The 25,869-nt window shown below is 42.9% G+C and overlaps 1 protein-coding gene across 18 annotated transcripts in view; it reads right to left on the reverse strand.

The window, feature by feature from the left end:
• Nucleotides 1-14,858, reverse strand: part of LOC135546405 (elastin-like) — a 92,891-nt gene extending 78,033 nt beyond the window's left edge. For all 18 annotated transcript variants that reach the window (XM_064974807.1, XM_064974816.1, XM_064974805.1 and 15 more), the window contains exon 1: nt 14,567-14,858. In XM_064974807.1, the coding sequence (XP_064830879.1) occupies nt 14,567-14,642 (76 nt within the window). In that variant the 5' untranslated portion in view covers nt 14,643-14,858. The remainder of the gene's footprint in view (nt 1-14,566) is intronic.
• Between the last annotated feature and the right edge of the window lie 11,011 nt (nt 14,859-25,869).

The raw sequence follows: 25,869 nt of genomic DNA on the forward strand, positions 1-25,869 counted from the left end.
CATTTTCCTTGATCATAAGACTAATGATGCCAAGCGATTTAAACCAACTGGAACAGAAAAATAAATATATTTGTGCAAGGCTATGATTAGCCTAACCTTGGGCCTTCACTGATGCACATTTTATTTCTTCCCAGACCATATATAGAATAAGCAATTATACGAATCACATGGAGTGCTGGACATGTCACTTTGTTGATTAGCCAGTGGTTAACAATTAGACATAAAATAAGCATGCCATAAAGCATTATTAAAACTATGCAGTTACACATTCTTTCAGATTCCTCAATAAGATTTTATGAGTTATTCCCAAGAGTCTGACCCCCTGCTCCCAAGAGCCTGATCCCCTGCTCCCAAGAGCCTGATCCCCTGCTCCCAAGAGCCTGATCCCCTGCTCCCAAGAGTCTGACCCCCTGCTCCCATGAGCCTGATCCCCTGCTCCCAAGAGCCTGATCCCCTGCTCCCAAGAGTCTGATCCCCTGCTCCCAAGAGTGTGATCCCCTGCTCCCAAGAGCCTGATCCCCTGCTCCCAAGAGCCTGATCCCCTGCTCCCAAGAGTCTGATCCCCTGCTCCCAAGAGTGTGATCCCCTGCTCCCAAGAGTCTGATCCCCTGCTCCCAAGAGTGTGATCCCCTGCTCCCAAGAGTGTGATCCCCTGCTCCCAAGAGCCTGATCCCCTGCTCCCAAGAGCCTGATCCCCTGCTCCCAAGAGCCTGATCCCCTGCTCCCAAGAGTCTGACCCCCTGCTCCCAAGAGCCTGATCCCCTGCTCCCAAGAGCCTGATCCCCTGCTCCCAAGAGTCTGATCCCCTGCTCCCAAGAGTGTGATCCCCTGCTCCCAAGAGTGTGATCCCCTGCTCCCAAGAGTCTGATCCCCTGCTCCCAAGAGCCTGATCCCCTGCTCCCAAGAGTGTGATCCCCTGCTCCCAAGAGTCTGATCCCCTGCTCCCAAGAGTGTGATACCCTGCTCCCAAGAGTCTGACCCCCTGCTCCCAAGAGTCTGATCCCCTGCTCCCAAGAGCCTGATCCCCTGCTCCCAAGAGCCTGATCCCCTGCTCCCAAGAGTGTGATCCCCTGCTCCCAAGAGTGTGATCCCCTGCTCTCCCAAGAGTGTGATCCCCTGCTCTCCCAAGAGTGTGATCCCCTGCTCCCAAGAGCCTGATCCCCTGCTCCCAAGAGCCTGATCCCCTGCTCCCAAGAGTCTGATCCCCTGCTCCCAAGAGTGTGATCCCCTGCTCCCAAGAGCCTGATCCCCTGCTCCCAAGAGCCTGATCCCCTGCTCCCAAGAGTCTGATCCCCTGCTCCCAAGAGTGTGATCCCCTGCTCCCAAGAGTCTGATCCCCTGCTCCCAAGAGTGTGATCCCCTGCTCCCAAGAGTGTGATCCCCTGCTCCCAAGAGCCTGATCCCCTGCTCCCAAGAGCCTGATCCCCTGCTACCAAGAGCCTGATCCCCTGCTCCCAAGAGTCTGACCCCCTGCTCCCAAGAGCCTGATCCCCTGCTCCCAAGAGCCTGATCCCCTGCTCCCAAGAGTCTGATCCCCTGCTCCCAAGAGTGTGATCCCCTGCTCCCAAGAGTGTGATCCCCTGCTCCCAAGAGTCTGATCCCCTGCTCCCAAGAGCCTGATCCCCTGCTCCCAAGAGTGTGATCCCCTGCTCCCAAGAGTGTGATCCCCTGCTCCCAAGAGTGTGATCCCCTGCTCCCAAGAGTCTGACCCCCTGCTCCCAAGAGTCTGATCCCCTGCTCCCAAGAGCCTGATCCCCTGCTCCCAAGAGCCTGATCCCCTGCTCCCAAGAGTGTGATCCCCTGCTCCCAAGAGCCTGATCCCCTGCTCCCAAGAGCCTGATCCCCTGCTCCCAAGAGTCTGATCCCCTGCTCCCAAGAGTGTGATCCCCTGCTCCCAAGAGTGTGATCCCCTGATCCCAAGAGCCTGATCCCCTGCTCCCAAGAGCCTGATCCCCTGCTCCCAAGAGTGTGATCCCCTGCTCCCAAGAGTGTGATCCCCTGCTCTCCCAAGAGTGTGATCCCCTGCTCCCAAGAGTGTGATCCCCTGCTCTCCCAAGAGTGTGATCCCCTGCTCTCCCAAGAGTGTGATCCCCTGCTCCCAAGAGCCTGATCCCCTGCTCCCAAGAGTGTGATCCCCTGCTCCGGTTTCCACACTTCAATCAATGTATATATCTAAAATAATTCATGTCCGTCATAATTTTTTTGCACTGGTGTTTAACATTAAAATGCTTTCTAATGACCTTCAATAAATGGCTCGGAGCACTGTCTTAGAATCACATTTTAACATCACTTTCCCAGTTTTATGTAAAGAACTCTTCAAAATTGAGACATAATTAGATATTTATCTGTCAGTGTTAAATATACAAAACAAATTAAATACTTTTATTCAATAACTTTTTGGGGGCTATTTTCTGTTTTTTGTTGACTTTGCACATGAGCAGCAAATGACTCTCATATGGAGGCAGTGTTTGCCACATGCGGTCAGAGCTGAATAGCATGACAATGTCAGTCATTCGACAGGGAAAGACTTCCCATAGCATCCATGGAAGACTCTATCGGCCTGGAACTACGTGCATCTGCAAACAAAGACTAACAACCGCAAGAATGCATGAGTACTTTCTGAAGGCAATATACTTACATTAAATATTATTGCATTACTTGCAGTGCTTGTGAAACAAGACGTTGATATGATGTTCATACTGTACACTGCAGTAGGTGATCAAATCAATGATCTTTCCAGACAATACATTTTTTTGGTTGGTTGTCAATTTTTATTTAGACCTTTTTGGAAGTACATACCGGGTGTGACAGTGGTAAATGACGATAGTTGCACAGAGTAACAAACGTATTTTGACATTTTAACCCCTGACGAAGTGTCTAATGTGGAAATTAATAGTATTTAACTGCACAAAAAAATATGCTATTTAGAACCTAAAAGGGTTATTCGGCTGCCCCAATAGGAGAGCCAGTATCACACCATCCATGCCTCCATCCATCCATGTAAATGAAAGTGTGCCTGTCTCTGGTAAAGCCTGTGTGGCCAGCAGCAGGTCCAGGTCACCCTCCCTCCCAGAAGGTTCTCTGTAGCTCGACTAACTCAATATCAGCCTTCCTATTCTGATTGCAGTGAAAGGCTCAGTCTTAAAGGAGGCTGACACCCTGGACCAGGATCTACAGAGCAGTGCAGCAGAGCAGAGCGGAGAAGACTCCCTGGTTCCTGGCACTAAGCAACAACAGCTATCAGACGTGTGGCGTCTGGCCTACTTTTTGTCACAGTTTAGCATTATATTTTCCAGAACACTTAGGGAGAAAAGGGAGGGGGGAGGTGGGTCAAAGAAAGACAAGAGTGAAAAGAGTAAATCTTGATAGAAGAACTCCGTGCCTCTCTCCCTCCACCTTTCCTCCCCTTCTCTCCCCTCTCCCTCTGACTGAACTCAAGGCCCCAGCCCCAGCCGCTCTGATACACACATCTGTGGAGCAGAGCATAAATGTAAAGTATGCAAAGTCAAATAAACAAATGACACACAGACGGTACTATTTTAAAAGGAGGCGGAATTCCAATCTCATCATCGCCACTAATCTTCAGCCCTCCGATGTCTCTTGGGTGAGACAGAACCTACCTACTGTACCGGGAGGTTGACATAGTGCATGATCTCTCTCCTTCATAGGTTCAGAGAGACGATGTGTATGAAAAAAAACAAGGTTTGCAACAGCTGCAAATTCCTTCTTACTTCGTAAGGTTTGAAGATTTTATAGACGATGTATTGAACATGACAGGAACGTAAGCTATGGAATGACAATCTGAACTTCACAGAGCAAATTGCATCTCGATTCTAAAGAAACTTACTTCATCACATCTTACACAATCTCTTAAAAGGACAGAGCAAAACTAAGTATGTAATTAGTAGTCTGCTCATTGCCTATGATAAGCATTTTCAAGGATACAGGTTACTTTCAGTAATCATCCAAGGTAACTTAAATTTTTATGTTCAGAAAAGGACATGAATAATGAGATATTTACCCAAGTTTTACCCTCATTCTGGAAAGCATAAGTACTCTGTAGTTCGTTATTACACACTTACAGGGTATGAAGAAAAGCACAAAATGTGTAACTTCCAGTCTTTTCTGAACCAGAAATGTCAGCTAAGTTCGAACAGGCCCCCATTACTACCATTTCATAAACTAGGCAAAAATGTATGTGGGTATGGGACCAGGTCCAAAGATGATGTACTAACTTTGGTGCTAACAAAACAACAAAGATTTATAGAACTCCTAGGTTGACATCACTTAAACCAAGACAATAATCAATGTTACTAAAAACATCTGTCACATGTTAAGCTTGGAATTTCCTCTTAATTATTTAGTTACATTTGCAAGATTGTCCATAATTATGGTGATAAAAGGAACTATTATCATAACATTGCTTTGTATTTTTATCCCTCTTTAACATGAACGAGTAACAGTATATGATTGTTTCTTATGTTACCCTCTTAATTATGCCATATGAACCATTTAACGGTGAATACCTGAGGTATTAGGAAAAATAGAAAATGCCATGAACGGGTCCTCCATAACTGGAAAATATTACATTTATTTTTACGATGCTTTATGATTGTCATAAAACAAACAGTGACATGCCGCTCCAAACATCTGGCTGATGGAACGTTTTATAAGAGCATCAGAGATGGCTGATTTGACTGAATCTTTACAAGACAGGTTCCTTTAGGATCTGCTGCATGGGGTTCATAGTAAACCTGGGAGATCAGATAATGGACAGCGAGGGGGGGGTCAACATTTCCAATAGACTCAGGAACATTCTTGGCAAGCCCATTTGAGAGTGTTGGCCCAGCGAGACCAACCAACCGACCGCCTCCCTCACAGCTCACAGTTTGAGGCCAGTATACCTGGGTTCAAATGGTATTCGAGGTCTTTCAAATACTTTGAGAATTTGCTTTAGCCTGCTTGGAGTGCAAGATGGATGTGGTTTGCAGCTTTGCAATTATTCTATTTGATAGTAAGAAGAAGCTGTTTTGTTAGACTTCAGTGGAGCTTTTGATATAATTGGTCATAACCTATTGCAAAGAGGTGTTATGGATTTGCATCCTCTGCCTTATCATGGAGAGTTACCTATCTAATAGAACACGGAGGATTTTCATTAAATGAAGCCTAATTCAAATTCAGTTGAGTGTGGTGTACCGCAGGGCAGCCGGCTTGGGCTATTATTGTTTTCTGTATTTACTAATGACCTTCCACTGACCTTGAATAAAGCCTGTGTGTCTATGTACGCTGACGACTCAACAGTATACACATTGGCTACCACAGTAAAATAAATAACTGACACCCAGTTGTAGAATAGACAGTTGTTATGCACATATTGTTGTTTTATTCCTTTTCCAAATGTTCTAATTGAACTGTAACATGTACATATTGTGTTTTTATTGTTCCTGGAAGATGTTTCATCATTTTTGGGACAAATCACTCGCTCGATGCTAAACCTTATTTAGATCTATTATTGAATAATGTGGGATTGTGCAAGTCAAGGAGACTAAACTGCTGTCTGGTTCCCTAGATAGCAAACTGTCATGGTCAAAACATAGAGACTCAATGGTTGCTAAAATGTGAAGAAGTCTCTCCATGATAAGGCATTGCTGTGCTTTCTTGACATCTCAGTCGACCAGACAGATCCTACAGGCCCTAGTTTTGTCACACTGGGACTATTATCCAGTTGTGTGGTCATGTGCGGCAAAGACGGGAATATGTTAAATTGCAGTTGGTGCAGAACAGAGCAGCACTTAGATATACACGGAGGGAGAATGTCAGTAACATGCATGTCAATCTCTCCTGGCTCAAAGTTGATGAAAGATTGACTGCATCACTATCGCTCTTTGTGCAAGGTGTTGATGTGTTGAAGGTACCGAACTGTCTGTTGAAGCTGTTGGCACACAGTTTGGTCACTCATCAGTACAACACAAGAGATGCAATCAGAGGTCTCTTTACAGTCTCCAGGTCCAGAACAGAGGCTGAGAAACACACAGTATTAAATAGAGCCATGACTACATGAAACTCTGCCAACCCATTTACTCAAGTTAGCAATAAAAACAGATTTAAAAAATGGATAAAAGAACACCTTATGGCAAAATGGGGACTGTGAAGAGACACAGACAATTTGATATATTATCTATTGTATTATGTAGGTGGCAGGCCTTGTTGAAGTCTTGACTTGTGCGAGCCGGAACGGTTCATAGGGCAGGGGACATCTCCTGTTTCTGAAGCGTAAGGCAGAGGCAGGACGTTATGTAGAGTTATGTATATTATGCATTTTATTTGTTCTTTTGTTTTCTTTGGACCCCAGGAAGAGTAGCCGTTACCTTCTAAGTGACTATTTGGGGGTCCCAATAAAATACTAAATACTATTGATTCCATCGCAACAGTCAAGCTCAATCAAGCCCAGCTAAGGTATTGGAAAGGATTTTGAACCCAAGTTTGGGGACCAGGCCTACTAGTCACAATGCTGTTCAGTATGGTCAGGAATTAATCATCTGGGTTAAGTAAGTGTGCTTCTTTGTTGAGCATTTGGCACCAGTTGCACGCAGACCAAACATCTTTAGGGAGATGCTTGTGTGGTTGAAATTAATCCACTACCGAAACCATGAGCATAAACAAACCACGAAACAATACTTGTTCCCTCACCATGGTAAGGGCTTATGGTGATTAGGGCAGTGCTGTGTAATGTTGTACTCTAGTGTTTTTTTCTCGAGGATTTCATGTCAAGTCTTTACGATCAACCTGTGGCATTACAGTTGTAAGCATGTTAAAGCACAAATCCTATAACGTCAGACGTGCATTTGTAAATGGGTTGCATTAAACAGCCTATCTGTGTTACATAGACTCACATAATAAAAGTGTGTGTTGTGTGCAGAACAGTCATGGAGCTACGGTACAGCCTGGACATTTCCAGTGCTCTCCTTTTGAAATACACGTCTATTAAACCAACTCTTCCATCCCAAATCTGGTCTGGTTTGGTTTCTACAACACTCGTACTGGCAAAAATTGTCATGCTCAAAATCTATAACCAGTGTGTCAGTAATGACTCCATACTACATGTTCTGTAAGCGCTTCAGATGTTTGGATAAGCGATTTCCCAGCCATGCTATCCTGTTCTAAAATGGCTCCGGGAGAGAGAGAGGAGAGTGCAGCAGTGAGAGAGCATGTTTTAATATAAAACTGCCAAAAACGGATAGAATGTCAGAGCTGTTAACAGTCCTGCCAGTGAGTGTGTGAGAGGAATGAATAAACACGGCAGAATGAGAGTCTTATCTCCAATAGTGAGCCCCTGCTCACTCTGGCTCTGAAAGGGGTCACGGAGCAACAATGAAGGCACGGCCTGGTTCTCAGAGTGTAACTCAAGACTGGGTTGCAAAGCTACCGGTAATCTAGCAAAGGTACCGGAACATTCAATCATTTTGGTAATTAACATACAGTTTGGACACACCTACTCATTCCAGGGTTTTTCTTGATTTTTACTATTTTCTGCATTGTAGAATAATAGTGAAGACATCAAAACTATGAAATAACACATATGGAATCATGTAGTAAGCAAAAGTGTTAAACAAATCAAAATATATTTTATTTTTTAGATTCTTCAAAGTAGCCACCATTTTCCTTGATGACAGCTTTGCACACTCTTGGCATTCTCTCAACCAGCTTCATGAGGTAGTCACCTGGAATACATATAAATAAAAAGTATTTTTTTTATGCGTTTGAGCCAATCAGTTGTAGAGGTGGTATACAGAAGATAGCCCTATTTGGTAAAAGACCAAGTCCATATTACGGCAAGAACTGCTCAAATAAGCAAAGAGAAATGACAGTCCATCATTACTTTAAGACATGAAGGTCAGTCAATCTGGAAAATGTCAAGAACTTTGAAAGTTTATTCAAGTGCAGTTGCGAAAACCATCAAGCGCGATGATGAAACTGTCTCTCATGAGTTCCACCACAGGAAAGGAAGACCCAGAGTGTCACGTGTCCTCCCTCTCCGGCCTCTAGGGCACCAGGCTGCTCGTTATGGCGCACACCTGTTACCATCATTACGTGCACCTGCGCATCATCAGACTCACCTGGACTCCATCACCTCTCTGAATACCTTCCCAATATACGTCACTCCCTTTGGTTCCATCCCCAGGCGTTATTGTTTATGTTCCAGTGTTAAGTCTGTGCGCTGTTCTTGTTTTGTTTTATGTTGCGTTTATTTATTAAAACACTCACTCCCTGAACTTGCTTCCCGACTCTCAGTGCACATCGTTACAGAGTTACCTCTGCTGCAGAGGATAAGTTCGTTTGAGTTACCAGCCTCAGAAATTGCAGCCCAAATAAATTCTTCACAGAGTTCCAGTAACAGACACATCTCAACATCAACTGTTCAGAGGAGACTGTGTGAATCAGGCCTTCATGGTCAAATTGCTGGAAAGAAATGCCTACTAACGTACACCAATAAGAAAAAGAGACTTGTTTGGGCCAAGAAACATGAGCAATGGACATTAGACTGGTGGACATTTGTCCTTTGGTCTGGAGTCCAAATTGGATATTTTTGGTTCCAACCGCCATGTCTTTGTGAAATGCGGTGTGGGTGAACGGATGATCTCGGCATGTGTATTTCCCACCGTGAAGCATGGAGAAGGAGGTGTTATTGTGTGCTTTGCTGGTGACACTGTCTGTGATTCAAGGCACACTTTAATAGCATGGCTACCACAGCATTCTGTAGCGATACACCATCCCATCTGGTTTGGGCTTAGTGGGACTATCATTTGTTTTTCAACAGGACAGTGACCCAAGGCACTTCCAGGCTGTGTAAGGGCTATTAGACCAAGGAGAGTGATGGAGTGCTGCATCAGATGACCTGGCCTCCACAATTACCCAATCACTTTTGTCTGTGATTATGGCAATCTATTGTAACATTGGTAATTTATACTTGAATAACTTAAAAAATGTATATTCATACATATTCATTTGTTTATATTTGTGTCCATATTGTCCATGAGTGGTACCACTTAGCCTAATGAATGAAAAATGCAACTAATCAACAATGGCATTATTTTCAATTAACTCTTGCAACTCTTCCAGCTATTTCCTTTTTTCACAACTGCCACCAGTTTGGTGTCAAAACATTAACAAAGACATATTAACATAGTAAAATAATTAAAAGTGTATTAATATTCAAATAAAAAATGATATTTATGCTGAAATCCTTATATTAAACACCAATGGTATTCACTAAATTGATGGTTTATATTTAGAATGTTTTACAGCTTGGTTATTCTATTTTTTATTTTAAAATCATATTTTATTATTTTATATATTTTACACAGTGGGACAGAGATAATTACAGGCACCTGTGATAATCAGAAGTACCCAAAAAAGGCCACGAGGTGACTTGTGACAAATTACATAAAATCCTTGAAAGTTACAACATTTCTGGTAGTTTACTGGTAAACTTAGCAAGTTACAAGTAATATACCCTCCCTTAGCATCCTTACTCAAGACCAAATGTATATCCCTTCTTCTAAAGAGACCAAAATGAAGTCCAAAATGACTATTTTTTCTTTCTTTAAATAGTTTTGAGTGGAAGATGTGAAGAAGATGTGATCAAATCACATTACGTTTAAGTCTTCCCCTAAGTGGATGCCCTGTGGCACTGAACAGTAGCCCCTCTGACAACGAGCCACAAGACACCAGGGTGTCACTTTAGTCCTGTTATCCCTCCCTGGCAGCCCACCTCATACAAAGGGATTAAGTCCAGAAAGGTGCTTCCCTCACAAACACATGTCTCCAATGAATAACTAGAGAGCTACTGCAAAGCTCAACAGAGAAGATCAGAGTCGAGATAATCAGATTGGGAATCTACCAACCCAACCAGCAGTGAAGCATGGGCAACACAACACAGCAAGCCAGGGCAATTCATCACCAGTCTGCCCAACCGACAGGCGAGGTGTGCCATTCAATCTGCCATGATTTCATTCACCTTCAAGTGGGGCCAGGAGAGTTTCACTGAAGGAGAGAACTAACGGATTAGAATCCTCTGAAGTCCTGAAAGCCTGAGCTTTGACGCCAAAAGAGGCAAACTGACTTCCAGGGCTTCCAGGCAGCACTGCATGCAGAGGAAAAACTCACAGACTCGGGCTTCTTAATTCTTATGAGACTGGCTGGAAGGAAATTAACAGAGTTGGTGGAACTTTTGTTATTCTTTATCCTCTGCCGGCATCTGCATGCTTGTCAGGGTTGTGTCATTAACAGTGTTGGTCATAAAACAGAAACTAATGACTCTGACACTGTTTTTGAAACCCGTAATTGACTGGAATTGTCTGGACTAAAGTGACAGAGTACACTGAGGTGTGAACTGAAACATTAATATCTGATACACTTCTTGGATATTTAGCATGTAAAAGAGTGAACAAACTCTGATTACATTACTTTATGTGACTAAGTACAGAAAAGAGATGGACGGTTGAGAGAAGAATTTGTTGAATGCCACAATAGTTATTAATCCCAGAGGGATTGGCAGAAGCATTGGAAGCTGACAGAATGTTTGGTCTTTCCTTCACAAGTCTCATACTATCCAGATACTTCAGGGTAAACATCGGATGGGTGTGGACATCACACGAATGACCATTAATGAAAAGGTAATTAGCCAATTTAGGTCAAACGAAAAGTGCTCAGAGCAGACAGTTTTACAAAGAGATCTTGATTGAACTGTAGTCTCCGCATTACATTTAGTCAGACTATGCCCTTTATAGTGTAATACTTTTGACCAGGGCACACAGGGCTCTAGTCAAAAGTAGTGCATTATATAGGAAATAGGGTTCCATTTGGGACTGTGTCTTTGAGGAAGAGGCCACTTAACTCCATCTGTCTCTTCTCAGATTTATAACATCCCATTCTCACTCTATCCGTCTGAACGATGGTGTTTGTAGGAATTGTAAAAAAAATATTGAGGGCTCCCGAGTGGCGCAGCGGTCTAAGGCACTTCATCTCAGTGCTAGAGGCGCCACTACAGACCCTGGTTTGATCCCGGGCTGTATCACAACCGGCCGTGATCGGGAGACCCATCGGGAGATGCACAATTGGCCCAGTGTCGTCCGGGTTAGGGGAGGGTTTGGCCGTCATTGTAAAATAAGAATGTGTTTTTAACTGACTTGCCTAGTTAAATAAAGGTTAAATCAACAAATAAATAGGACAGAGGAACTGATGACACATTTCAGCAGTCTGCCACAGTACATGTTCAGGGACACCAGACAGAGTCATATCACAACTGACAAGCTGCATATTTATTACCCAACTCCTTCCCTGACGTTCCCTCATGCGTCATAACTCATTCACACTCGCAAAAAAAAAATGCTCCTCAATCCCATTCTCATGATTACTGTCCAAAGTATGAGCAAGCAAAGGGTTTTTTCGGGGGAAAACCCTCTTAAAAAGGCGATTGGGTGTTAATGGGGTTTGCATTAATTTCAGATAATTGACACTTACTTGGAACGAGCTCGAGGGTTTCTTAACTTTCTGGTCACAGCCGGAGACAGCTGGAGCTGGTTTCAGCACCTCAGAACAGGTTTGATAGGTTTGACGTTCACTGAAGATCAACGTTTGGCTCCTAAGCCAATATTGATATTCGCTGGCCCCTCCGTCCGTATGCTGTAAATTCTCCCTGAGCTGAGCTGCTGCTCTCAAAAGCTGAACTGAGCTCTGTTTGTTTCAGACGAGGCAATTGGCTCACCAGTTTAGGTCAGTGCAAAGAAGAGTTGGAAGGAAACTGCTGTGACGGCAAAAATGGAAAACACAATATTAGATTAGCAAATATATTACCTAAGAGATCCACAGTCCTCAGATCCACAGGCTCTGGGCAGTTTTCACACACATTCAAATATCACAGTTGCTTAACAGGTGAATGGGGCTTCTATTGACCTGTAAGTTAATGTGCCATCCAATAAAGTCTAATAAAGAGGAGACAGCTTGGAAAAACCACAAAGTCACGTAAAAACCTATGTATCAAGCATCATAAACGCGTCTGTCATGTCAAAATTAGATTAATTTATCATAAGGTGTGTAACAGGTGACATGTCACATTGCTGATGCATTACTGTGTGTACATTTTATGATGAATCGCCTCAGTTAAATTTGACCATTTACTCCCATCACACTCATCAACATCGCAGATCCGGCCACCGATTTAAGATACAGTTAAATATAAGACTATATAAGGGCAAAATATTCCAGTCAGGGGTTTTACAATGGACTGTAGTAGCTCCACCGTCTATAACTCTATCTGACACCGTTAGAGAGAATGATAGTGCAGACTCAGATACTAACAGATGAGGAACAGAAAATACATGCATTCTTTTTGGGCAAATAAATATATTTGAAAAAAAGATCTGGCTTGGCTTGAAGAGATCAGACTGCAGTGCAGAACGTCAACATGCTTTCCAACTGGAGGGACTTAACAACTCTGGCTGCTCGCATAAACAAAACAAGAACAATATCAAAGTAGGGAGGGAGGGAAAGAGGAGAAAGTGGAAATTCCTTGCAGCTTGAAGGAAAGAGTGAACGACATACGTTGCTCCGAGCAATCACTGACCATTTCTCTCTCTCTCCCTCTCTCTCTGTACAAAACGATAAGCTGTTGTCCGCCCCAAACTTGGTTTGAAATGAATATGCTGTGGAATAGAGGAATCTCTCTCACACACACACACACACACACACACACACACACACACACACACACACACACACACACACACACACACACACACACACACACACACACACACACAGACACACAGACACACAGACACACAGACACACACACACACACACACACACACACACACACACACACACACACACACACACACACACACACACACACACACATACACACACACACATACACACACACGCGCGCTCAGATCCACACTGCCGTTCACATGGGAATTCATTATGGGTAATTCTACATGACGTAGCTGACGGGAAAGAGGGACCAGATGGAGTTATGCATACTAACATGCTGTAGTACTGTATGGGATTCGGCTTTGCATTACAGTATAGCTACACAGAACTCCCCTCCGGTGCCTGAAGCCAGGGGCGTATTCATTACAGAAACAGTTTACTGTTTAAGAACCAAATGGAAGCAAACAGAGCAAAACGAGAGTTTCTATTGGACAAATTCAGGTAGGTCCCTTCCCATTTTGTTCCGTTTGCTTCCATTTAATAAATGTTTTGCTACAGAATCGGCGTAATGAATACGGCCCTGATTTAATTCACACTCAAAAACACTGAAACCTGTTGGAAACAGTCCTCTCTAGAAACCAAACATACTGTATGTCAATTTGCACTAAGCCAGGTCACTCATATTTCTGTATTACTGTGTTTAGGATATACTGTATATATTTTATTATTCACTCTTCCTAGTGAGCACTTCCAACATAAGCCAATTGCTGGACAGTTCCTCCAGCTTTATCTGAAATTGTATAAATTCAAAAAACAATTTTAGAGGTCCTAATAAAATGTGTTTGTTTAGGTTTTATAACCACCACAATCATTTAATTTCACTTATAAATGTAAGCTATTATGTTGTTGTTTGAGTCAACATATAAAATCAAGTTGAAAATATTGCTGGAGATCCAATTGTTGGATCAATATTACCATGTGTGACACAGATTTTTCGCAAAGACTACCTTTCATATCCTCAATATAAATCCTTTACAATTCTTAAAATACAAATATGTACCTAATAAAGAAATGAGCCAGACTGCATAAAGTACAGTATTTTGACACTGAATCTGCCTTTAGAAAGACAATCCTCTCTAAAAATACCACAATAACAACTCTAACCCTGCAGGCATAAATACTGTATCTGGTCCAAAACCTGGACAATATTAGCCACAACTACAAGAACACAAAGCACATGCAAATATGGAGCAGATTACCATTGTGTGTTTTAATTATAATCGAGACAGTGAGTGGTAAATCTGCAATGCAATGGAACAGAATTTTGTTATCTTGAACTTCAAGTGCAATGGAAAGTTGGGTCTTTTAAAATCTTTGACACTTGTACAGAGAGTCAGTTAGAATCAACATGACTGAATAGTCATAAGTGCTATTTTCAAAATAAATATTAAGTTCAAAGTATGGTTTATATTTTAGATGCAAACATTTTGAGGGTATTTGAGAAAAAAATATATTTTTACGGAGAAAAGGTTTTGCGTGAATTTTGCACAGAAATAAGTTATCTGAATTGCTTTCTAGACAGGTCCTCTTTAGCACGGTTTGCAGACAAAATAAACAAGACAAGACTGGGTCAGTGGATATCAATGCATGCATGACAAATATACCATACACTTTATGAAATAGGCAGAACTGCACACACAACAAAGAGGTTGGAGTGGTTAAAGTCCTCTGTGTAACAACTGAGAAGAGCAAAGAGAAACACAGAGACATAGACCTGCACCTGTTCTAAACTAAGCCTGCTATCTAGGTAGCAGAGGTCATGGCTGAGTTCACCTAGGCACACACCTACCTCCTTGAAGAGAGGGCTGAATCAGAGATAGGTAGAAGAGACCATGAAGGAGTGATAGAACCATTCTGTTAGCCATCTCGCTCCACAATGCACCACCCCTCTCACAATCGGCTGGTTTTATTCTCCTCAAGCTAATTACCAATAACCAGAGGTCTTCAAGTACAGAAGAATTTTTTTTTTTTTTTAAGTGGAAAAAAAAGAGAAAAGATATGGGCCACTACGTAATTAAGAGAGGGCAAAGACTTTTGGTTCAATGGATCACTTCGCTTTTTTCCCTCCCCTATGTCTGGTGTTGCTGTTTTTATTCTGGTCACTCCTGCCAACAGTGCAGGCTCTGCTGCCAGAGAAAGAGAGAGAGAGAAGGGGGGAGAGAAAAGAAAGAGAGAGGGACGGAGAGAGAGAGGCAGAAGGAGACACCCCCCTCCTTCCCACCCCCCTCATCCAAAAGGAATTGCACTGTCTGCCAGACATTTGCATGGATTCAGAGAGGACTTATCTTTTAAAGTACACAGTGAGAGAGACAGAGGGAGAGAGAGACAGGGAGAGAGAGTAAGAGAGAGACTGGGGAAGAGAAAGAGAGGGAGAGTAAACCAGTGAACAAATCTTGGGTAATTACCTGTTTTCCATGACTATTCCTCTTAGTAATAGAGTAGAGGTTTTTCAGCAACACAATATCTTAAGGGTTTTTTCCACAGGTTCAGTGGTGTTCCGATGACCCTAAATCCTTCCAGACAGAGGGAACAACTATCAAAGAGTTTAAAAGAAAAATAAAGTAGACTTCAATTCAGTAACAAACTTTCACCAAATATCAAGGCAGAAACATAACAGAGGCAGCAGATAGTCTGAAGAGGCTAGAAATAGCAATTCAGCCTGCCCAACGGCCCACGTGTGAAGAGCGGTTCTAGCAGGGCAGTGAGAACACTGCCAGCGTCACTGAGAGAGAGATGGCTGTCGGAGAAATGCCTTCTAACAAACATCAGACTGTTGTTCAGCTAGGCCAGCTTGGTCAGCAGGATAAACGTTTAAACACACACATACAGTTACATCTCCAACTGCGACCCCCTATGGAGCAATGGAGCTTGAAGCAGCCCATTCCGATTCACAACCTTGACATAGTTTGACCATCTACTGTCCTGAGTTATCCTGTCAGGATAAGGACAGACCTCTGAGCTATTAATCAGCTTGAGAGGCATTCCAATGACGTTTTGACGACAGACCCTACCTATGGGGTCTCTATGGAGGCTGCTGGGTAGACATCACCTACTCCCCGTGCTGCCCCTGGATCTCAGAGAGCATTCTGCTCATGGCCAGAATTCCTCTTTTATGAGAGTTTCCAAAGTCAGCATATTGTACAGGCATTAGGAGAGAAATTATTCACTGTGTTGCCTCCCTTTCTCTTACAGGTAATACCTGCATTGCTGTAATACAATCTCAGTGTATATCCTAGCACTATTGCACACGTTTATTTTAATGAAGTGTGGCGGAGACCTCACCGTTCCATTCAGAACTGAATGGTAAACATTTGCTTTGCAGTGCTATGGCTTTAAAGTCACCCGCAATACAAAGGAAAAACGTATTTAGCGAGCCAGCTCATAAAGTAAAAGCGGAACCGAACTTCCTATTTGCTTGGACTTTCCATCCAAAACTTGGGTTGAAATATCTCACTTTTCAGTCAGCCATGACTGTCAGGTTAGAGCTCTGTGCCATCTCACGAAACCAGTGCTACTAAGCCATGATGTTGGCTAGCTCAGCACTGCACCAGATTACCCAAATGATTACCCAATAAGAGTCCCATTTCCAGGGTTCACTGTGGGTTAACATATTCTTCCTACAAGGGGGAGAATCTAAATTCTAATCTAGAGGATAACCAGAACTCAAATCATCGGTTTCAGATCTGTTGTGTCGGTTGGAGGTTTGTGTTGGAGATAGATCACTGGCAGGTGACTCAGGGGTCACTTCCTCTCCAAACACCTGTGAACAGTTTCAGTTCAGCATAGGAAGTGCAGCCCATTACTTTCCAAACATCTCACCGCTGACAAGGCTGTCATTGTCCATCCTTCATTTGTGTCCCGGGACACATATTTGGATTTTGAGGTGAGAAGGGGGGTCAAACGGGGTTTCTTTCTCTGGCAGGTGTCGGGGCCAACACTGATTATTCTTTCAGACATAAACTTGACACACAGGCTATAGCACACATACAAATAGGCCCTGTTGCCCAAGACAAACAGTACTCTTCATAGTGGCGACATACATCATTTACGTCAACATTCCCTGATTTTGATCCCCTCCAATCAGGCTTGCCTCAGGACTCCTACTGTTTTCTAGTTGGAAGGGGCCTTTGGTCATTCACAAACAAACTTGTTTACTACAGTTAAATATCAACCTTAGTGGATTTCCCATGCTTCCAATTGTTTTTTTCCCAGATTTTTTTTGGAGTGCAGAATCATCTGGACTTTTATTGTATAGAGGTTTCACAATAGAGAACACCAGGTCAATGAGTTGGGCCACTGTGACATCTAAAGAAGTGTACAAATCCAGGGGGGTTCTTTCAGGTCAGCCAGCGGGTATAACTTGAAGAAAACCTATATCAGATAAGACATTTATTTGCTTATAAGCAAGTTCTTATCAGCGTAATAACCTTTTTTCTTTTGACGGAATGGAATTTCTGAAAGCATCAAATCAATCAAAAGGTTTATTAATAACTTTTCAAGTTCATAACTGTGCGCTCTCCTCACACAATAGCATGGTATTCTTGCACTATAATAGCTATTGAAAATTGGACAGTGCAGTTCGATTAACAAGAATTTAAGCTTTCTGCCCATATCAGATATGTCTATGTCCTGGGAAATGTACTTGTTACTTACAACCTCATGCTAATCACATTAACCTACGTTAGCTCAACCATCCCACAGGGGGGACACCGATCCTGTAGAGGTTTTTAACAGTCTGATGGCCTTGAGATAGAAGTTGTTTTTCAGTCTCTTGGTCCCAGCTTTGATGTACCTGTACTGACCTTGCCTTCTGGATGATACAGGCAGTGACTCGGGTGGTTGTTGTCCTTGATGATCTTTTTGGCCTTCCTGTGACAACTGGTGCTGTAGGTGTCCTGGAGGGCGGGTAGTTTGCCCCCGGTAATGCGTTGGATAGACTTCACCACCCTCTGGAAAGCCTTGTGGTTGTGGGCAGTGCAGTGTTGGTACCAGGCAGTGATACAGCCCAAGGGGATGCTTTCAATTGTGCATCTGTAGACGTTTGTGAGGGTTTTAGGTGACAAGCCAGATTTCTTTAGCCTCCTGAGGTTGAAAAGGCTCTGTTGCGCCTTCTTCACCACACTGTCTGTGTGGGTGGTCCATTTCAGTTGGTCAGTGATGTGTACGCCAAGGAACTTGAAGCTTTCCACCTTCACAACTGCGGTTGATGTAGATAGGGGGTGCACCTTCTGCTGTTTCCTGAATTCCTGAAGTCCATGATAATTTCTTTTGTTTTGCTGACGTTGAGTGAGAGGTTGTTTTCCAGGCACCACAATCCCAGAGCCTCCACCTCCTCCCTGTAGGCTGTCTCGTCATTGTTGGTAATCAACAAGCCTACTACTGTTGTGTCATCTGCAAACTTAATGATTGAGTTGGAGGCGTGCTTGGCCACGCAGTCATGGGTGAACAGGGAGTACAGGAGAGGGCTATTCCTCCTGTCCTGATGGGATAGAGCAGTGTGCAATGTGATTGCATCTTCGGTGGGTCTACTGGGGCGGTAAGCAAATTGAAGTGGGTCTAGGGTGACAGGTAAGGTAGAGGTGATATGATCCTTGACTATTCTCTCAAAGCACTTCATGATGACAGAGGTGAGTGCTACGGGGGGATAGTAATTAAGTTCAGTTACCTTTGCCTTCTTGGGTACAGGAACAATGGTGGCCAACTTGAAGGGACAGCAGACTGGGATAGGGAGAGATTGAATATGCCTGTAAACACACCAGCCAGCTGGTCTGCGCATGCTCAGAGGACACGGCTAGGGATGCTGTCTGTGCCAGCAGCCTTTGCCAGGGTTAACATGTTTAAATGTTTTACTCACGTTGGCCATGAAGAAGGAGAGCCCACAGTCCTTGGTAGTGGGCCGCGTCGGTGGCACTGTGTTATCTTTTGTAACTAACAGAATAATCATCTGTTTTCTTTGTTGCCTCAATGTACCCGGTCATACTAAATAAATAATTTAAAACCCTGTATTACAGCAATCCAAACAAAAAAAAACACTTGTACAGTTCCCTTCTCTCATGGTTACAGTAAATCATTAGTTACCACCCAAAGCATTACCAGGACATCTGACCTCATGCTGTATCCTGAAGAACACTATTCTTCCAATGTTTAATTATTTAAGACTAATGGCCCCAGCTGACGAGTCTGTTTGGGAGGTAAAGAATGTGTTCTGGAAAGATGGAGTGTTTTCCCCCAAAATACTTACAGGTCTAAATCTCTATTTTAGCTGATGTCTGGTGCTCCACCTTTGGGCTCAGTTGCTTGGTGTTTTTTGCCAGAAAGACTGAGATTGTTTGTAGACAAATCCTCCTTGGGGAGGACAACTGGAGGTTAAATAGACCTGAATCTCAAATAAATTGATGAGTGACATATTTGTCATCATACGATTTAGAAAATACTGAGATGTATATGTATTTTATTTGACTGTGATTTTTTAATGTTAATAATGTAGTGTAGTTTGACAATGACACTCGCTTTCAAGGAACAGCAGTGAATTCACATCTTATAGCTAACAATTTCAGACCACGTTGCATCTTCACTAGCCAAAAACAATACAGAAAATGTTAACAGGTAATTAAATCTATAATTCGGCAATTTGCTTAGGCTTAATCAGCTTTATCAGCAAGCATAGCTGACTTTTAAAATTAATAAATAGTTAGTTTATTCAGAGCACTTATGGCAATGAGTGCAAACATTTATTTATCTTAACCAGCATTTTCTCCAACACGTCACTGATATTTTTAATGATTATGAATTTAGTTATTTTGTTCTTGTTAGGCAAAAGTATATGAAGTAAACAAATCAGCTGTTAAACAACTATGAAAAAGAACTGTGAAGAATCTGAAAAAGAAACCCAGATATTGTGGATTTCTGAATCACCCACAACTTGAGATAATGCTAATTCCATCCATCGTATTAAAAAATGCTCTCTACCAAACACTATGTCCAGAAGCAACAGCAGCTCCATTCACCCAGGTTCAAAATAATAATACTTCTTTTGGGCCGCCATCTGTTTTCTTTGGCATTCATTTTCATATATACAGTATATACCTATATATATATATAAAAATACCCATTTTCTAGTATCCAATTGGTAGTTACAGTCTTGTCCCATCGCTGCAACTCCCGTACGGACTTGAGAGAGGCGAAGGGAACCGTGCATCCTTCGAAACACAACCCAGCCAAGCTGCACTGCTTCTTGACAGTCCGCTAAACATGGAAGCCAGCCACACCAATGTGTTGGAGGGAACACTGTACACCTGGCGACCATGTCAGTGTGCATTGTGCCCAGCCCGCCACAGGAGTTGCTAGTGCGCAATGGGACAAGAACATCCCTGCCGGCAAAACCCAGACAACGATGGGCCAATTGTGTGCCGCCCCATGGGTCTCCCGGTCGCGAACCAGCTGCGACAGAGCCTGGACTCCTACCTGGATCTCTCGTGGTACATCTAGCACTGCAACGCAGTGCCTTAGACCACTGCTCCACCCGGGAGACCCTCTTTGGCGTTTATTTGTCGGTGTATCTAAAAATATGATTGAGTCATTTCTTTATATGAACTTTTTAGTTTTGTGAGGGCATCCAAACCATAACCATATGAATGGTTTAAAATGCATATTCAAAGGCTTTGATCTCTCTGTTCGCTGGGGTCTGAGTTAACGTGCGGATACATGGGTGATGGATTTTCCACACCACCCTCCCAACTCAAAGGTACATGTTCTGGTTATCTCAGGATGATAGGCAGACAAAGTAGGCCTCAATATACTCTGTGTTTCTGCACCGTAACACTGCACAGCAGATTGGGTGTCCTAGTAGGTGAGACAGAATGTCTGTAGCCCCAGATTCCCCAAAGTTGAATGCCCCGGGAGTCTGGACAAACTCATATTTGAATGTTACAAGCGTTTTCTTATTATCTAGATGCTCCCAAAACTAAGGGAGCAATATAGAGCACTTCCATAGAGTGGAATTGAGGATAAATACACTGCTCAAAAAAATAAAGGGAACACTTAAACAACACAATGTAACTCCAAGTCAATCCCACTTCTGTGAAATCAAACTGCCCACTTTGGAAGCAACACTGATTGACAATAAATTTCACATGCTGTTGTGCAAATGCAATAGACAACAGGTGGAAATTATAGACAATTAGACACCCCCAATAAAGGGGGTGGGGACCACAGACCACTTCTCAGTTCCTATGCTTCCTGGCTGATGTTTTGGTCACTTTTGAATGCTGGCGGTGCTTTCACTCTAGTGCTAGCATGAGACGGAGTCTACAACCCACACAAGTGGCTCAGGTAGTGCAGCTCATCCAGGATGGCACATCAGTAATCAAGTTAAGATCTATAACGTTCAATATACAGAAATACAACCGGTATGATGAATTTTAGAGACAGCATAGGTCATAACTGCACCTTAGGTCATAACTTGACCCCAACTCAGTGAAGAGTATCTAGCTTATCTTCCTGTGTTGGCTGCTAATGTCCACGTCAGCGCAATCAGGCTTACGTGGTCATTAGCTGAATAATTAAGCTAACAAACGAGTAATTGCAGTCAAATATTGACACACGCAAACCTGTGAACAATCTATTACAGATCTAGACCGCCACAATAACTCTAACAGGGTGTGTATGAAACTTTGAGAGGAATAATGTGATATATTACTGTAGATATTTTTGTTATACAGTTTAATGTTGTACTCGAGGAATACAGTTAAACATGTTCATATACATTCAGTGTGAATGAATAAATGTACTGGTCATCGCAGGATGAACACGTCTCAGCCCCCAGACATCATCATAACAACGGACAGACCAGTTAAAAGCTTAGTATTATTCTACATAAAAGGTGGAGGTAATAAATGTATGTTTGATGAAGGGTATGTTTCATTCACAAAATATTATGTGAAACAACTGGACATCATATGACCTCTGGGGTTGACAGAGAAAGGGACAAGGGACCTAAAACCTATGAGATACATTTCTCAAGTTAAAGTCTACTTAAATATTTAAGCTATGCACAACCCTTGCATATTATATCCCAAGCAACAATTTAGTCAAATGATCAAGTATGTCCTGAGCTATGATTGCTTTTGTGAGGAATTCCTATGGTCTTGGTCCTACCGAACAATGGAGCTAGTGGTTTTCGTTGAATGGGTTCTCTTTGGCCCCGGTCTAACAGATATTGATTGAATCTATTTAAAGAAGTTCAGTAATTATCTGACACCTAAGCCAGGTGTTGGTTTCATGAAACACAAATTATTTTTTGTCTGTTTCAGTGTCAGCACCTGGTACACCTAGTCTGAATGAAAACAACCTGGAGCTCGTACGACACACCTTCACATCTGGAAACTAACTAGACCTTCCTGTTGTGCGGGGGAGTGAGGTTACACGTTTGCTAATTTGATCAGGGACCAATGTGTATTCAGTATCCGTTCAGTATGCGTGTAGTCTCAGTATCCATTCTCATATCAGAAACATATAGGCTTTATCAGTAGCATGTAGAGTGAAGTTTTTAAAAAAGCAAGTCCACAAGATGGTGCAGCGCTACTCTTATGTTCTTTGGAGAAAACCCTGCCTACACATTTCCAGAGTTGCAGAGAGTTCCAGAGCTCACAGCCACGGTACAGATGGCTGTTCCCTTCAGTTAGAATGTCAATATAGAGCCCCATTGTCACCGTTGGACGAACACAGCAGAGCAGAGCAGACCAGAGCTGAACAGAACAGGGTCCACTGGCAAGCCTCCAGAACACTCTGCAGACACCCAGACCACACTCCAGATGTTGTTCATCTGAAATTACATTACTGCATCCACGAGATATGGTCCAAAGTGTGTCTCGTTCAACATCCAAGCCCAGGCAACCGCCATGAAGTGGCCCATGAATACTGGTCAGAGTAGAACCAGGTCTAGGCAACAGAAAGGGCGAGTCATGTTTGAAATTAAGTTTTGCAAGGATTTTAGGTTTAAGTACATTTCATCCGTCTTATTTAATTCAAAGTGCATGTAGCAGCTGACTACATGTTCTTGTTTGAGTTTTTTCCCTGTTATTCTTCAGCCTTTGTGGTTACATTCTTGTCATACTTTCACTGACATGCATGTTTTAGGTCTAACCTCCTAGGGGTAATGTTCTCATTAACCAATGGCAGGTGTTGGCTCGCAAAAACATAGCCCGAAGGCCTGTAGCCTAATCTATTAATGAAAAGGTTTTCTTTAGAATATCTGAGTATTTCTGCAGTCAAATTTCAGGTTTAGAATCATCTTTGGACAGTAGCCACAGTACAAGACTTCGCTAAACTTTGGGGGTTGGGTGACTGCTATTGTAGGCCACTGTAGATGATGACCCTGCTTTTCCTTTAAAGGAAATTCTGGGTCACGTTCAGGGTATTCAAATGTCATCGGTTTCCCAGGGCTACGGGAACTAAATCATGAGCTTATCAACTTCAGAGTTCAGCATGGCAAACATTTCTGCCCTATGATTTATCACACTAGTTCCCTTTGAAACAGTCTCTATGAGCTGGGCAGTCTTTCTCATTGTTATATCATGAAAAGGTCTCTATGAGCCGGGCAGTCTTTCTCATTGTTTTATCCCATGACACAAGCTGCCAGACAAGAGAAGTAGACAAGTGCATTATATGTCATGGCATTACAGTACAATCAATCTGCTCACCTCTGACCTAATATACATAATTCCACTTAACGTTTGACATTTTCTATCTACAAAATCCACACTATTTCCATGGTATTCTGCCTACTTCACACCAACCTGCCACACCCAAACCCTCTCTCTCTCCATCTTGGTATTTGGTATTTTATTAGGAGTCCCATTAACTGTTGCAAAAGCAGCAGCTACTCTTCCTGGGTCCATCTAGCCTATACCTCCATCCCTTCCCAACAAAAATAACATAATTGGATAACTTAAGCGAAGAAATTATATCAGATTAATAATACTAAATGATAATATTAGAATGTTTGGGGAATGTTTGAGCTGGGACTTATCAACATCTTATCAGATTTCTCAGGGCTTCTAGAAGACATGGAGGCATGCGGGTCCGGCAGGGTGCCACCAGAGAGAGGCCGGAAAAGAGAAAGAGAGAGATTGAGAGAGAAAGCAGGCTTCTGGCAGAGTTTATAGGTGATACAAGTCACGGGTGCACCTCAGCCACACTAAAGGTACTAAACGATATCATAACCGCCATTGATAAAAGACAGTACTGTGCAGCCGTCTTCATCAACCTGGCCAAGGCTTTCGACTCTGTCAATCACCATATTCTCATCGGCAGACTCAATAGCCTCGGTTTTTCTAATGATTGCCTTGCCTGGTTCTCCAACTACTCTGCAGAAAAAGTTCAGTGTGTCAAATCAGAGGGCATGTTGTCCGGTCCTCTGGCAGTCTCTATGGGGGTGCCACAGGGTTCAATTCTCGGGCCGACTCTTTTCTCTGTATATATCAATGATGTTGCTCTTGCTGCGGGCGATTCCCTGATCCACCTCTATGCAGACAACACCATTCTGTATACTTCTGGCCCTTCCTTGGACACTGTGCTATCTAACCTCCAAACGAGCTTCAATACCTTATACCACCCACCACTGCGATCTGTATGCTCTAGTCGGCTGGCCCTCGCTACATATTCGTCGCCAGACCCACTGGCTTCAGGTCATCTACAAGTCCATGCTAGGTATCTCAGTTCACTGGTCACGATGGCAACACCCACCCATAGCATGCGCTCCAGCAGGTGTATCTCACTGATCATCCCTAAAGCCAACACCTCATTTGGCCGCCTTTCCTTGCAGTTCTCTGCCGCCTGTGACTGGAACGAATTGCAAAAATCGTTGAAGTTGGAGACTTTTATCTCCCAACTTTAAACATCTGCTATCTGAGCAGCTAACCGATCGCTGCAGCTTTACATAGTCCATCGGTAAATAGCCCACCCAATTTACCTACCTCATCCCCATACTGTTTTTATTTATTTACTTTTCTGCTCTTTTGCACATCAGTATCTCTACCTGCACATGACCATCTGATCATTTATCACTCCAGTGTTAATCTGCTAAATTGTAATTATTCGCCTACCTCCTCATTCCTTTTGCACACAATGTGTAACTCTGTGTTGCTGTCTGTTCACACTGCTATGCTTTATCTTGGCCAGGTCACAGTTGCAAATGAGAACGTGTTCTCAACTAGCCTATCTGGTTAAATAAAGGTGAAATAAAATAAAAAATACATTTAAAAAAGATGCTTATGAAACTTCCTCTCAGCATCTCACTGTAAGAGCAACAGGCATGCTTCATATACCACAGACCATTTAGTGAAACGTTAACACATTTATGTGTTTCTATCTGGACACAACATGTGGATGATATGATAACTACAGTAAGATCGAGCTAACAACTTCCTTTTCCCTCTCATGTTAAAGAAAAAGACAAAAACTGCAAGAACTATAGAGAACATATTCAAAATCATTGCTGTAAAAATGACCTCCTGACCCATTATATCACCAGCCATATGCTTAATCCTTTGGGATTAACCCATGTCTCAGAGCTCCATTAAGAACACTGTCACTTACTGTAGCTTTTCATTTCTGATACATACACACTTCCTAGACATTTTTACCACTTCCTTATGTCCCCCATTACAGTCTGCCCCCAGAGCGAGATACAGTGCCACGAATCGATGTCGATGGCTTATTTGAATTAACACCAATGTGGAACAGCAATTTGAAAACTGAGCCAATCCCCTGATAAACTGGTATGTTCTCACACTAGACCCACTCCAAGAGGAGATACTTGCCAACAATCTGCCTCGCAGAAACAATCGCGAAGGAACTGCCACATCCTCTTTCGGAACCAACTTCAGGCCCTAATCAATCACCATGCAATGGGCTTCCTGACCCATTGGACTCACACGCCAACCACCATCATTCTCTCACCCCCCCTTCTCTTTCTCTCTCTTCTCCCTCCTGAATGTTCGCACCAAGTTGCTACTTCGGGTGAAACTTATAGTACAATAGTCATTCCAGTTTAATAGAATCATAAAAATACTCCACTTATAGTCAGCAGAG

This window comes from Oncorhynchus masou, chromosome 9 (genome assembly GCF_036934945.1).
Source record: "Oncorhynchus masou masou isolate Uvic2021 chromosome 9, UVic_Omas_1.1, whole genome shotgun sequence".
In the NCBI taxonomy this organism is placed as follows: Eukaryota; Metazoa; Chordata; class Actinopteri; order Salmoniformes; family Salmonidae; genus Oncorhynchus; species Oncorhynchus masou.